The sequence below is a fragment of the Rhinatrema bivittatum genome, chromosome 3 (genome assembly GCF_901001135.1).
Source record: "Rhinatrema bivittatum chromosome 3, aRhiBiv1.1, whole genome shotgun sequence".
NCBI classification, from domain to species: domain Eukaryota; kingdom Metazoa; phylum Chordata; class Amphibia; order Gymnophiona; family Rhinatrematidae; genus Rhinatrema; species Rhinatrema bivittatum.
The window spans coordinates 500,207,293-500,221,546 of NC_042617.1; the positions used below are offsets into that span (position 1 = coordinate 500,207,293).

General features: G+C 48.3%; 1 protein-coding gene across 1 annotated transcript in view; it reads right to left on the bottom strand.

Moving 5' to 3' along the window:
• Positions 1–1,740: 1,740 nt before the first annotated feature.
• The window catches only part of LOC115088139 (DNA replication licensing factor MCM3-like), an 86,937-nt gene continuing 74,423 nt past the window's right edge, over positions 1,741–14,254 (bottom strand). Inside the window, exons 15-17 of the mRNA XM_029596116.1 lie at positions 12,528–12,634; positions 4,896–4,980; positions 1,741–4,547 (exon numbers count right to left, since the gene is read on the bottom strand). Of these exons, the coding sequence (XP_029451976.1) occupies positions 4,349–4,547; positions 4,896–4,980; positions 12,528–12,634 (391 nt within the window). The 3' untranslated portion in view covers positions 1,741–4,348. The remainder of the gene's footprint in view (positions 4,548–4,895; positions 4,981–12,527; positions 12,635–14,254) is intronic.

Consider the following 14,254-nt stretch of genomic DNA (forward strand, 5'->3'; position numbering starts at 1 on the left):
GATATAAGGCAACAAGAGTGCAAAAATGTCTTATGTTCTTTTGTTTCCCCCAAGTCTCTAATCCCTATTTTAACAATCTGCAAGCAGGGATATGGACAGAACACACTTGTGAAACATATTCAGGCCGATGCAATATCAGTGCGGGGGAAACAGGCACTCAAGATTGAGCACCCGCTCTCCCAACGCACACCGATCAACCTCTCAGGAATGCCCAATTTAATATTTAAATCGGGTGCTGCAGTAAAAAGGAGGCGCTAAGGAAACTGTGCACCCCTAGCGTCTCCTCAGCTGTGGGTGCCCAGAAGGTAGACTGTCAGCCAGTTAGGAAAACAGACGCTCAATTTTTACGAGTGTCTGTTTTCCTAACCTGAAAGCTGGCACATTTTTTATTTATTTATTTATTTTTTTTAAAGGATGTCCTTTTTGTTTCTCAGACTTAATATCACCATGATATTAAGTTGGAAGAAGTACAGAAGAACAGTATTTTCTGCTTTTCTGTACACTTTTTGGCCTGCTCTGGGCAGACAATTTCTGAGGGTAAAAATGTGCGCATGGGGTGCATTTTTTTTTTTTTAAATCAGAGAATTGCTAAAAGCCTCATCTACATGCATTTGCATGTGATGAGCGCTATTAGTTTCACAGGGGAGGGGGGTTGGATGCATGTTTTGGAAGCGCTTATCACCTTATAGAATAAGGGGTTGTGGACATGTGTTCAAAACCCGCGTCCAACCACGTAGTAAACTGCGCTCAGCTGAGCGCACTGTATTGCATCCACCTGATTGTATGCACACATGAGCCAGAACTCTACAGAATACACCTACTGGGTCCTCTATTTTATTTGGGTAGTGACTTCTTCCTCCTTTTTATACATCTTCAGCTCAAACCCAACCCACCCAAAATTTGGTTACAGCAGCTTGAGCCTTCATTCACACCTACCCAACTGATTTTGCTCCACTCCCCATCCCTGCAACTGTCCTGCAGCCACCAGAGAGCAAACTAAAGGTCTGCTCCAGACATCAGTGCCAATACCTTCTTGAGCCAGATTCACGCTTGCCTACCGTAATTGCTTGGACTCCCTTCTGCCTCATCCCAGATTCTGAGTGCTACCTCCACAGCATCCCCAGCCTCTGAGCCCAGATCAGGAATCAAACTACATAGCAGAGCTGCAGCTGACCCCATCAGGTCAGTCCCTTGAGCCAGTATATTTAGGTACAAGTCTCGCCATGCTGTACTGGGGCTGAAAAGGGCACTTGGCACCCTGCTCATGGCCCTGAAAAAGCAAAAGCAGTTTTCTCATCTCACTCAACTGTTCAATTATTTTGACTATAATATTCTCCAATCTAAATTTTCAGCTTCTGCTTCATCCCTCCTGCTCCCTTCATGTTTCATCTCTTCTTGTTCACAAGTGTTCCTATATTCTCAAATTTTAAGAGTTCGCTACCTTTCCATTAGGTTTCTTACGCTTCAAGTTTAATGCTGATGACATTCATTTACACCCACCCACAAAGTAACTGGGCAAAAAGGTCAGACATCCCAGCTAGTTCATGGGGAACCCCCACAGACTCCTCCCTCTATAGCCCTGGCCCCATCAACTTCCATAGCGTGGGCCAGGAGGCCTAAAGAAGCAGACCAGCACAGTGTTATCAGCACTGCACCTGCAGAGCTAGAGGAAAAGGAAAAAAAAAATCAGCAAAAAACTTCAACCCCCCTCCTTTTAACATGATATGAACCTCCGCCTGGCCCAGTTTTGAGCAGTCTTTATTGATGAGTGCTGCAGTGCAAAATACTTCCAAACATTTGTTTTCAAGCTGCTGAGACACGCTCACTTTACTTCTACACAAAAACCTGTTTCACAATTTAAAAACAGAAAAGTGTAAAATGCAATCCTAACTTTCTGCACATTATGTACTTGTCCATTTATTTGTGTATTCTACATAGAAAACATTACAAGGGTCTAAAGCCTTTGCCAAACATGGATCATTACAAAACTGGACATCTGTATATACACAGTATAGGAAGCAGAGAAAACTCAAGAGGACCAGGGAGCATGATCTGGAGTGGTCACATTAGAAGCACACACCTGGGCTAGAAAACATGGAAGAAACAAAACCAAAAAGCTCTGAAATGCAGGGGCAAGGCTGTAGGTAGCTCTCAGATGAGAAGGATTTTGAAGGTCTACCTGTCAGCAGAGCTCAGTAACCAGAGGCTAAACTGCATCTGACGAAGAACATCCTAGTACATACAGTCTCCAGTAGCTTAGCCCAAAGAGCTATTAAACTGGCAGGGCCACCATATGCAAACACAAAACCAAGAGCTGATGCAAGTTATGCACTGAATTTAATGCCTCTAAAAGGGAGGATGTTTTACAGCTCCCAAGTAAAAATGTTTTGAGCCACCCTTCCTTAACCTTGCCCCTTACCTGTTCCTTTATTTGTTTTGTTTTTTTTTTTGGCTTGGTAGTTTTCTTCTGCTCCTTAGGGCTTCCATTTTGTCAGAACTGGGGCTGGGATCCAGCACCATGATCATTAATTGCAACTACTTGGGGATCCTCCCCTATCTCCCCAGCTATTACAGCAATAATCTTCAGCTCCTTGCAGAATCCTTTAATCACAGGCCCCCATGTCAAGCCCCCAAGTCAAATCACCGCACAATCATGAGCTCCACCCCAGGTACTGCACATGCGGCCACCACAGCTAAAAGCCCAGATCCCTCCATGTGGCAGTGCACCACCTTACCCAGGAACCACTAGACTAGGTCCCTCCTGTCCAACCAGATTCACAACTTCACTGCATGGATGGATAAAGCGAGCAAATCTGCACCCAAGTAACTCTGAAAACCCTCTGCTCAGAGGACGGTTTCCATACTCTTGATCTTCCAGGCAGAGATGCTATGTACTGCACTTTACCTGTATGTATGGCAGTCTCAGGCTCTGTGCTTAAGGAAAGAGGGTCTGGCCGAAGGGGAAAAAAAAAAAAAGTGTAAACAAAAAAAAAAAAAAAGGTCAAGACAAGATCTTAAAACTTCTCTGTTAAGATGTTCGCCACAGCAGCTCCAAGACACTGATAAAAAGTCGCACCAACAACAATTTATAAAGGCAAAGCCTAGCTACAGTCAAGGCTCCAGCAAACTATCTAGCAGCATTCAGACAGGAATATACAGATTTCTTCAACAAATATTCTATCAAACACTCAACCCATTAAAGAAAATGTCACTTTCCTGGGCTTATGTGGAAGTTTTTCCTCTGTCTGCCTCAAATGCACCTCACATTGGTTTCCGTAACATACAATACAGAGGCAACACCGCATACAGGTAGGATCACCAGCAACTGCGTCCTGGGACTGGGCCTTCTCCTCCAAATGGGAGTCCCCAGTAGTGAAGGGCTGGTTTTAAACCTCCAGCAACCTCCCACTTCTCCTGTAGGCAGACTTACAGGCCTTCTACCGACCTATCTTCCTGGGAAATGCTGGAAAAGTCTCAAAAACCACTCAAGATGGAGCAGACTTCAAGTATTCCCTGCCCACTGGAGCTCCAAACCAGAACTCAAAACACAACTAAAAGGCAACTCTCAGACATCACAGGGGACAGGCAATACATGGGAATCACAAATGAAAAAACTAGGCTAAAAATACTCCAAGAAATTAAATAAAACACCCCCACAAACTTTACAGTTTTAGAAAAAGCTCTCCAGAGTGGAAGCTCAGTGACGGGCCAAATGCATTCCAGTTGGACACAGATCTTCTCCGCTTTTGGGGATAAGCATGACATGTAACTGGAGATTTCCCTCTTCCAAAAACCTCTAAAAGGAAGCTAGTGGAAACAGCTAACCTCTACAAACTTTTCTTGGTCTCAAAGAGCCATTTTTGATCCACTAAAATCTCGTCAGTATTTTCAAAGAATGCAGCAGGTTTGATAACAGATTTTATTTATTTATTATTTATTTGAACTAAACTGGCAGTATTTGTATGGCATTCCTAGTTTTCTGTGTGTGTTATGTGTACCACCTTGTTTACCCTCTATTTTCTTAATGGAGAGCCAAAACAGTCTTTTCCTAGGGATATTTAAAAAAAAAAAAAAGGGAAGGGGGACGGAAGATCTCCTTTAGGTGACTGAAGAAATTCAGTACTGCCTGGGACTGAACTCCTGTAGCTTTCCCTTGGGCTAAGAAGCCATGGTGGCCTGTCAGTAAAGTTCTCGTTCCCCCCTCAAGCATAAAGCAAAGAGGACCTTTCATACTCTTAGCAGACAATCCCAGGCTGTCCTGCGCCACTGTGTAGAAATACTGTACAGACAGAAAAGGAATAAAGTCCTAGAAAGGCAAAAAAAAAAAAAAGATTTAGCCTGTGGCAGTTCAGATTAAGAAGACAATTTCATCGGACAGCATGATCTGGTTCTGGTCTTGCATATGGCCCAGGGCCACCTGCACCTCCGCTGGGGAGAAGGGAGCCTGGTTGTCCCGGTTGATGGCTTCCATCAGGCTCTGCAGGCCGATGCTCTGGGCGCGGGCAGATTTGAAGGCCCCCAGCAGCGCAGCCTTAAACTCTTTCAACCTGCCATACAAGGAGGAGAAAGATTAACACCATAAGAGAGAAAGCAAACCCCCGTCCTGCTACTACAGGTCCCGTTCTTCAGTCATAAGCTCTGCGTCTGCTGCAATGGTTTTTCCACTGAGCAAAAATCACCACATACCGATCACATACTGAAGAAAAAAAAAAAAAAAAAACACACCACAACATATTCGCTTTGCTAGTTATGGGGTTTCTTGGAGTTCCGCGGGCGCTTGCTGGCACAGTCAGAATCATCATGACGGCCACAACCCAGGACCTCTCCTGAGAGCGAGCTCTATCGTGATATCTTGTGGCACTGCAGGAACAGAAAGGGGGAAGGCCACATCTCACCTCCCATCGGTCAGAACAGACTTCTTGGCCTCTCCCGTTTCCATTGGCTCCTCTCGTTCAGGTGTCTTTACAGGATGGGCTTGGACTGGAAGTTCAAAAGAAAAAACACACATTTAGACACAAGATACGGTGCCATCATATTTTCTGGGACCCTGACTTGAGCAGAAAGACTCGCGAGAGAGAGAATCAAGAAGCCACCCTCAAGATAATGTTTTTCAAAAAAAAAAAAGGGGGGGGGGGGAATAAAAATCAACTTTTAAAGCCTTTCCTGAAATATGCAAAACAAAGTGTTTAAAAAAGGGTGCCCGCCACGAAAGCCTCTACACAAAAAGGGACCAGCAAGCAGCAGTGAAACCCTGTGCACGGGGCTCCCCCTAACAAACTTTCAGGGCCACTGTACTAGACAATCTACATTATGACTGAGCTGCAAAAAAATTACAGAAAAACCTGTCTGCCCATACAGTGCCGGGGCAATGACGAGAAGTGCTAAGCCATTTCCTTCCTGCCTGCTACCAACTGGCACATATATGAAGCCACAAAACCCAACAGAGAGAATGAATTGTTTTTCCCCCACTTCCCACATTCACTGTTAGAAGGGAGTTTCTGCACTTTGGATCATGACAGCCTTTCACCTGGGCATATCTGCTCAGCAATATGCCCAATATTCATTGCTCAATTATTCCCTTCTCAAATTGCTCTGTGACATAGGAAAAGAGAAAACCCAGAGACCAGGATGGAAAAAAAATGAAATGTCTATAAAAAAATCTCAAAGGATGCTTTAAAAACTTTAATAAAGAAAAAGGACAATAATCACCACCATGCGGCAATAAAGTCAGCAGTTTCACTCATTTTTTCCCAGCGACATGGTTCCTAAACCTGGGTTTTCAGCTAATGAAACCATTTTGGATAACTGCCTCAGGCGGGCTCCACAACTTTTAGAACAAAGCTCCAAGTCACCTCCTATCACAATCTCCAACCGTCCTCAAGGAAACCCCCGAATCTGAAATTCTGAAGAAAGGCTCCCTACATAACAAGGCTCGAAGCTCCAAAATCCTTCTGGTGGAACAAATCGCCACTGAGAAAACCACCTTCAACGTCAGATTCTTTATGGTAGACCTTTTGAGAGGCTGGAACGGTGCCGAACATATGCCCTTCAAAACCACATTGAGGCTCCATGAGGGATACAGCTTCTGAACCGGAGGATGCAATTGCTTCGTTTCACGGAGATAATGTACCACATCCGGGTGTGTGGACAGCGTCACTCTATGCACTTTGCCCTGGAGACATCACAAGGCTGCCACTTGTACTCAGAGAATTGAAGGACAAACCCTTTACCAAACCTCTTTGCAAAAAAGTAAAAATATTCGCTATGGAGGCTCGCATAAGAACACCACCTTGCCCCAAGCATCAATCCTCAAATGCCTTCCAGACCCTCACATACACCAAGGAGGTGGAAGACTTCCTAGCCTGTAACAGAGTAGCACTAACCTCTTCAGAGTAGCCTTTGTCCCTTAAGTGTTTCCTCTCAAAAGCCAAGCCACGGGATAGAAACGATCCACCTGATCCGAAAATATAGGACCATGCCATAGGAGTTTCGGAAGATGAGCAAGCCGCAACAGGCCGTCTACCCCCCAATTCACCAGGTCTGCAAACCAAGGCCTCAGAGGCCATTCCAGAGCCACTAGAATCATGTCTCCTTGATGGACCTCCCCATGCCACAATATTTTGCCCATCAGAGGCCACAGCAGGAATTCATAAAGCAGAACATCCTTCAGCCAAGGAAGAATTAAGACATCGACTCCTCCTGCCCTGTGCTCTCTTCTGCGACTGAAGAAACGGGTCACCTTGGCATTTCGCTGCGTTACCGTCAAGTCCATGCAGGGTTTGCCCCATCTGGCACTGATGAGAGACATTGCCTCCTCTGACAGCTTCCACTCCCCGGGATCCAGATTCTGATGACTGAGGAAATCCGCCTGCACATTGTCAGATGTGAGATGCCAAAGCAACGATAGGTGGTGTTCTGCCCAGTGAATCAGCTCCTGAGCTCTGCTCGACTCCTGGTATCACACCCTGATGGCTGATATAAGCCACTGTGGTCACACTGTCAGACAAGATCCTGACCGGAAAGCCACACACAAGAAGGAGAAATGCAGCCAGTGCCAGCCGCACCTCCCTCGTCCCTAGGCGGTGCGACAATGATGCCTCCTCTGGCAACCATTGAGCTTGTACCATCTGATCTTGACAGACAGCTCCCCACCAGAGAGACTGGCGTCCGTGGTGACCACTGTCCATTCCGGGACCTCCAAGTCCACCCCTTGACACAACTGGTCCCAAACAAGCCACCATGAGAGACTGGATATGGCACAATCTGTCAGCGGTAGCAGGAGTTGAAATTGCTCTGACAAAAGATCCCACCGGGAAAGGAATGCCACCTGCAGAGGCCTCATATGGGCAAACATCCAAGACACAAGTTCCAATGTGGATGCCATGGAGCCAACAACCTTGTACGTAATATTTAATTTGTATTATTTATATTTATACTAGCCGTTAAGCCCGTAACAACGGGCTCGGTCCGTTTCCTTCCCACTCCCTCCCCCTCATTCTCCCTCCTCCTTCACTCTCTCCCCCCTCCCTCTCATTTCCCCCTCCCTCTCCTCCCTCTCCCCTTCCCTCTCCTCCCACCCCCCTCTCCCTCTCCTCCCTCTCCCCTTCCCCTCACCCTCCCCCCTCTCTCACCTTCCCCTCCCCCCTCTCTCGATCCCCTCCCCTTTACGATCGTCCACAACCGGCAGATCTCGAGGGGGGGGGGGGGGGGGGGGTGTCCCGCGCGCGGCGCCGCCGCCACTTCTCCTCCCGCTCTTGCCTGCAGATCTCGGGGGGGCGGTGTTACTCCCGCGCACGCGGCGCCACTTCTCCTCCCACTCCTGCCGGCAGATCTCGGGGGGGGGGGGGGGTTGTCACTCGCGCGCGTGGCGCCGCTGCTTCTCCTCCCGCTCCTGCGGCCCCACCGCCATTTTTTTTTCCGGGCACGCACGGCTCTGACCAACGTGCTGGCCCGCACATGCGCGGTAGAGCTGCTCTCTACTGCGCATTTGCGGGCCGTCGGTCAGAGCCCATTTATAAGGTAGATGTTATATGTTATATGTTACTCATATGTTAAGAAACGCTGTTTAATGTAACGCCTTTATTGCGACAGTTTTGTTCTATGTAAACCGACCTGATTCGATACTTGTATTGAGAATGTCGGTATATAAAAATTCGAAATAAATAAATAAATAAATAATCCAAGACCCTGGGTATCTCGCTCTCCAATAAACGATGAACTTGTGACTGCAACTTGACGATGCGCTCCTCTGTCAGAAAAATCTTCCCCAATTTGGTATTGAAACGTACTCCCAGAAACTCCAGCTCCCGAGAGGGGACGAGCTGACTCTTGGCCCAATTTACTATCTAGCTGAGCGACCGTAAGTGCTGTAGTACCAGATCTACCGCTTGCTTGCAGTGGTCTTCGACTTCGGCGAATGAGCCAATTGTCCAGATACGGGTGCACCAGGACCCCCCTCCTTCCGCAGGTGCGACCACCACCATCATCTTGGTGAAAGTCCTTGGAGCCGTCACTAAAACAAACGGCAGAGCGCAAAATTGAAAATGCATGTCCAGAATCTTGAACCTCAGAAATCTCTGATGGTCGGGCTAGATGCCTAAATGCAAGTATGCTTTGGTTAGATCCAGGGACACTAAAAACTCTCCCTTGCACATTGCTGCGATGACTGAACGGAGAGAGTTTCCATGCAAAAATTAGGAAGCTTGAGGGCCTTGTTGACATTCTTCAAATCCAGAACTGGATGAAAAGTCCCCTCTTTCTTTGGAACCACGAAGTTAATGGAATAATGACCTGCCCCTGTTTACGGGTAAGGAAACAATGGTACCAAGTATCCGCAGATGGTTGAGAGTCTGTTGGTACTATCCACCTTTTTTCTGCGTAATCGCAAGGGGAGACCATGAACCGGTCCTGAAGCGGATGAGAAACTTCTAAAGCTTAACCTTGTTCTATTCATGCTTAAGACCCACTGATCCGTAGTGATTCTGGCCCACTCCCTGTAAAAGAGAATCAGTCAATCCCCAAAAAGCGGGACAGAGGAGTGGACCGGCCTCACTTCATTGCACTGACTCAGCCCCAGAACTATTCTGTCCGGAGCCGTCTCGACCGGGCTTTCACCCTCAAAAGGACTGGTTGTAGGACTGCTCCTCCCCGAGGCAGGAAAAATCGCCTGGAAAAAAATTGCCTGTTCCCTCGGAAATGCACATGCCTAGACTAGGAATTCCTCGCCACTCTAGGCTTATCCTACGAACGGCGAATAACACATTTAGCAGCAGTGGGGAGGGGTCACTTGCACACTGTGCAGGAGCCTTCTCCCTGTCACTTAAACAAAACAGAAGTGGGACTCTGGTGGAGGCTGCACTAGCCGGCTTCTCTCCCTCTCCTCCCCCACTTTCCTTTACCATCCCTCTTGCCTATGGCATGTAACAGGACATCCACCTTGCACGCCCCTGGGATAAAGTAAGGTGCAGTACACCATTTTGTACATACAGGGACCTTCATTTGCAGTTATCTTATTTTATTTTCCTGGGAATTTATCAACATTTATTAAAACAAGTGCAATAATGGGAGAATCAGTACAAACAAAATGAGTTGTTATTTTTCCAAGTAAAAAAAAAAATTGGTTCTTACCTGCTAATTTTCGTTACTGTAGTACCATGGATCAGTCCAGACTCCTCGGTTTTGCGCCCCCTCTAGCATATGGAGACAGAAGTTTAACAAACAAAAAACTCCGCCTTATCTAGGCTGGTGCCACCTACAGTCTGGCAGTATTATTTAATGTCAAAGCAGAATGGTTTTACGAGGGGTCCACCCTCGTAAAACCGAGACAACCTGCCTCTGACTACTGGTACGGAGGAATGGACCGGCTGCACATCATTGTGAGGGCTTTCCACCCTGCACATTCTGACCAGCCCCCAGTTGGCCGAAGCAGCGCCCGCGAAAGGACTGAGAGTACATCTGCTGCCTGTTGGCACTATGGCGGAAGGAGGAAACTGACCCCCGAGAAGTCAGAGGCCTCCGACATCCCCTATATCGTGAACAGGAAGACAAAGCACTTCTTGACTTTGGTCTATCCTCTGGCAAACTATGCACCTTGTTCTCATCTAGGGACTCAATCAGATCCTCCAATTCCTTTCCAAACAGCAACTTGCCCTTAAACGGCAACGAACCCAGCCGTGATTTAGAGGACACATCTGCTGCCCAATGGCGGAGCCACAAGTGCCGCGCTGAAACCGCCGGCACCATGGATCTGGCCGATGTTCGAAGCAAATCATAAAAGGCATCCGCACTGTAAGCAATCACCACATCCAGATGTCCCGCCTGGCGCGCTTCCTTTGAGAAAAGCGAGTCGTTGGTTAGTAGCTGTTGCACCCAACGAAGCCCTGCTCGCAAGGAGAAATTACTGCAGATAGCTGCACGAATCCCTAGCACAGAGACCTCAAAATATCTTCTTAAGCTGGATCTCCAGCTTACGGTCCTGCAAGTCTTTAAGAGCCATCCCCCCAGTAACCGGAATGGTGGTCTTCTTCGTGACAGCCGCCACAGCCGAATCTACCTTAGGGACCCTTAGCAGCTCCAAGGCCTCCTCTGGCAGGGGGTAGAGCTTGTCCATCGCTTTAGCCACCTTGAGGCCTAAGTCTGGGGTATCCCATTCCTCGAAGAGCAAATCAGTCACTGAAAAATGAAAGGGAAAAGCTGAGGGAGGACCCCTCAGACCCAATACCACCGGGTCCGTAGCCCCAAGCCTGGACTCTTCCTGAGGCGGCTGTATCCCTAATTCCCCGAGTATTGCCGGGATGAGGGGACCCAGTTCATCCCGTTGAAAGAGATGGACCACCTTCGGGTCATCACCGTCTGCCCCATGGGCACCTCTCAGATTTCCGGACAGCTGGTCACCATCCCCTTCAACCCCTCTCGGGGGTTGTGACGGCAGGTCCTGGTCCCCCGGCTGGTCCTCCGGATCCAAAGAGGAATCTGGATCCACCAGAGGGGTCGGCAATCTGAAAGGGCGTGGCCCCTCCGTGAGATCTGGGTCCTGAGCGGGCTTGGCCCGTTTCCCAGATCCTAGTGGGGTCCGGTCCGTGTGCTCTTTTCCTGCCCGCTTTGCGGGCCTTGAAGGCTTTATGCATAAGTAAAACAAAATCAGACGAAAAAGAAGAGATCAGTCTGATCCCCCTCAGGGACCTCTGGATTGGCAGCGCAGCCGGGTCTCGCAGGTCCGTCCCCCTCAGGGACTCTGCATTGTAGTGACAATCGCAGTGGGGGGTCGTCCTCCCCCCGTGCCGCCAGCGCTTTGGCAGCTGCAGATAACAGTGGGGCCAAAATGGCGGCCGCTTCCGCCGAAGCTGACCCTACTGAACCCAAAATGGCGCCCGTTCCCGAGCTCCGCAGGAACGGGTCAGCACCTGAAGACTGCAAGTCCCCAAATGCTCCGGTGACTGTTTGGACCCTCACCAGGACCCTGCCCGGGGCCGCAGAGACTCCCTCGCCTCCGGAGAGGCAATCGGAACACAAATTGTCCCAAGACAGTCGTGCCCGTGCGGCGCCGCAGGCCCTTCAAGCGGCTCGACGCGGCATGCTGCAGCGAAAGACGGCCCCGAAAATCGCTCGGACAGCAGCGAAAATGGAGCGCAAGCACCCCGAACGCGACTGGAAGGGAAGGAGAATCAAACCCCAACAAAACACACAAAAAAAATTATTTTAACTTTTTTTTTTGTTTGTTTTAAATATAGTTAGCCAATAGCTTCCGGGTCCTGGACCAACTGGGGGGAGTGAGCCAGGCTCCCCGGTATCACCCCCAGTGATGAAGTCAAGCTGGCAGGGAGGCAAAGCACCCCACACCTCAGCGGCCTCGGAAACCAGGGGGGATGGTCCCCTCAGGACCTCACAACCCCCTGGAAGGCGGGAGACTGGACCTGCAGGCAAACCACTGCGGTCCTATACCCTATTCTATCTTTCTTTTTTTTAATTTTTCCAGCTAACAATACTATGTAGAACTGAAAAACTAGGCCTCAGCACAGACTAAGTTTTGCACCTCCTCCACCTGCTGGAAGACAGAAGAATACTGCCAGACTGTAGCTGGCACCAGCCTAGATAAGGCGGAGTTTTGTTTGTTAAACTTCTGTCTCCATCTGCTAGAGGAGGAGGGCAAAACCCAGGAGTCTGGACTGATCCGGGTACGTACAGGGAATAAACATTTTTTGTTCTTGTTTGTAATAAAGACTGAAATTCTCAGGAAAAATTAAATACAATTTGAAAACAAAGAAGGTCCCTACTTACACAACACCCTTTCCTACAAATCCTGTGAAAGGTGGAAGTGCAAACAACTGATGTAACCTACAACATACACACCTCAAGGATTAAAACCGGGCTATGCACAACACATACTCAAAGAAAAAAAAAACAACGATGGGCTGAAAAATGCATCTCATCCTAAACTTCCTGCCCAGAAATTTGTTAAATTTTATGCAACTTTCCTTTTTTAAATTAAATTTATTATTCTCAATTGAAGATTCAGCAGGAAGCCTTACCATCTGGCGTTTCACCCTCTGCATCGCTGAAATCGTAGGGGTCATAAGAGTCCCCGTCCTTCGTCTCAGCTGCCTGACCCGTCCCGTCCTTTCGGCGCAGCTTCCTCCTGTATGGGGGTTTAGCCACAACATGTCACCTGCAGGATCGCTCCCAATTTGTTGCAGACTAAGTTTTGCCAGCGTGACCATGCCAGAGATAAAGCAAGATGCTACCTGTGACTGTAAGTCCAATAACATTCCCCTAGAGAATGTTATTGGACTTACTTTACTTTTCCAGTAAAACTCTAGAAATTCCTTTCCACCAACAGATAACTACTAAAGATTCATAAGCACAGGGAACTCGCGAGAAAAAAAAAGGAAAATTAGTTCTTACCTGTTAATTTTCGTTCCTGTGGTACCACGGATCACTCCAGACCATGGGTTGAGCCTCCTGTCCAGCAGATGGAGACAGACCAAAACTGAAAGGGTATCCTATATCAGGACAGAGCCTACCCTGCAGCCCTACAGTATAACCATTGTCAAAGCAGAAAAGCATAAAGATAAACAGTAATGGATGAAGCAAGTAACGAGAGAACTCAAGCAAGTAACAAGGGAACTCAGAAACTAACAATTGCAAACATTGAATGGACCCTGTAGAAGAACACTCTTGTCTGAATGTCCATTGTCAAAGAGACGCTTCCGGTGCCTCTAATTAGAATCACGGATGAACCACATGCCGCATCCTGCAAAAAGAGGAAGGAAGCTTCGAGCAGACGGCAGGCAGTATAGGGAAGGGTGTCTGGACTGATCCGTGGTACTACAGGAATGAAAATTAACAGGTAAAAACTAAATTTTCCTTTCCCTGTACGTACCTGGATCAGTCCAGACCGTGGGATGTACCAAAGCTTCCCTAAACAGGGTGGGACAGAGACAGTCCCACTCGAAGCACCTGCCGACCAAAGGAACCAAAAACTGGCGCCTGGACATCCAGGTGGTAATGATGAGCAAAGGTATGCAGAGATTTCCATATAATGGCCCTGCATATTTCCTGCGGAGAAACAGATTGACTCTCTGCCCAAGAAGTAGCCTGAGAATGCAAGGAATGAGCCTTTAGGTCCTCCGGAACCGCCCGGCCTTGGCAGATATAGGCCGACAAGATCGCCTCCTTCAACTACCGAGCGATTGTGGTCTTAGAAGCCTGGTTACCCCTATTTGGACCACTCCACTCCACAGGACAAAGCGGTGGTCGGAGACCCGAAACTCATTTGTGGCCTGGAGGTAACGCAAGAGGACGCGTTTTACATCAAGGTGGCAATGATCGCTCCCGACGGGACCCGCTATATCCTCAGGAGAGAACACGGGAAGCTCCACCGACTGATTGACATGAAAGGAAGAAACAACCTTCGGCAAGAAGGAGGGTACAAGTCTTGAGAGAAACTCCAGAATCAGAGAACCGCAAAAAGGGCTCCTGACAGGACAATGCTTGGATCTCCGACCCTTGTCTGGCAGAGCAGATAGAAACCAGGAAAACTGTCTTGAGCATCAGGTCCTTAAGGGTAGCCTGATGGAGAGGTTCGAAAGGAGTCTCACAGAGAGCCCGAAGGACTAAATTAAGACTCCACAAAGGACAAATGGCCTGGACGGGCGGCTTCAAATGCTTGACACCCTTGAGAAAACGGACAACATCCGGGTGAGACACCAGGGCGTGACCATCAACGTTATCTAAAAGAGAGCCGAGAACGGACACT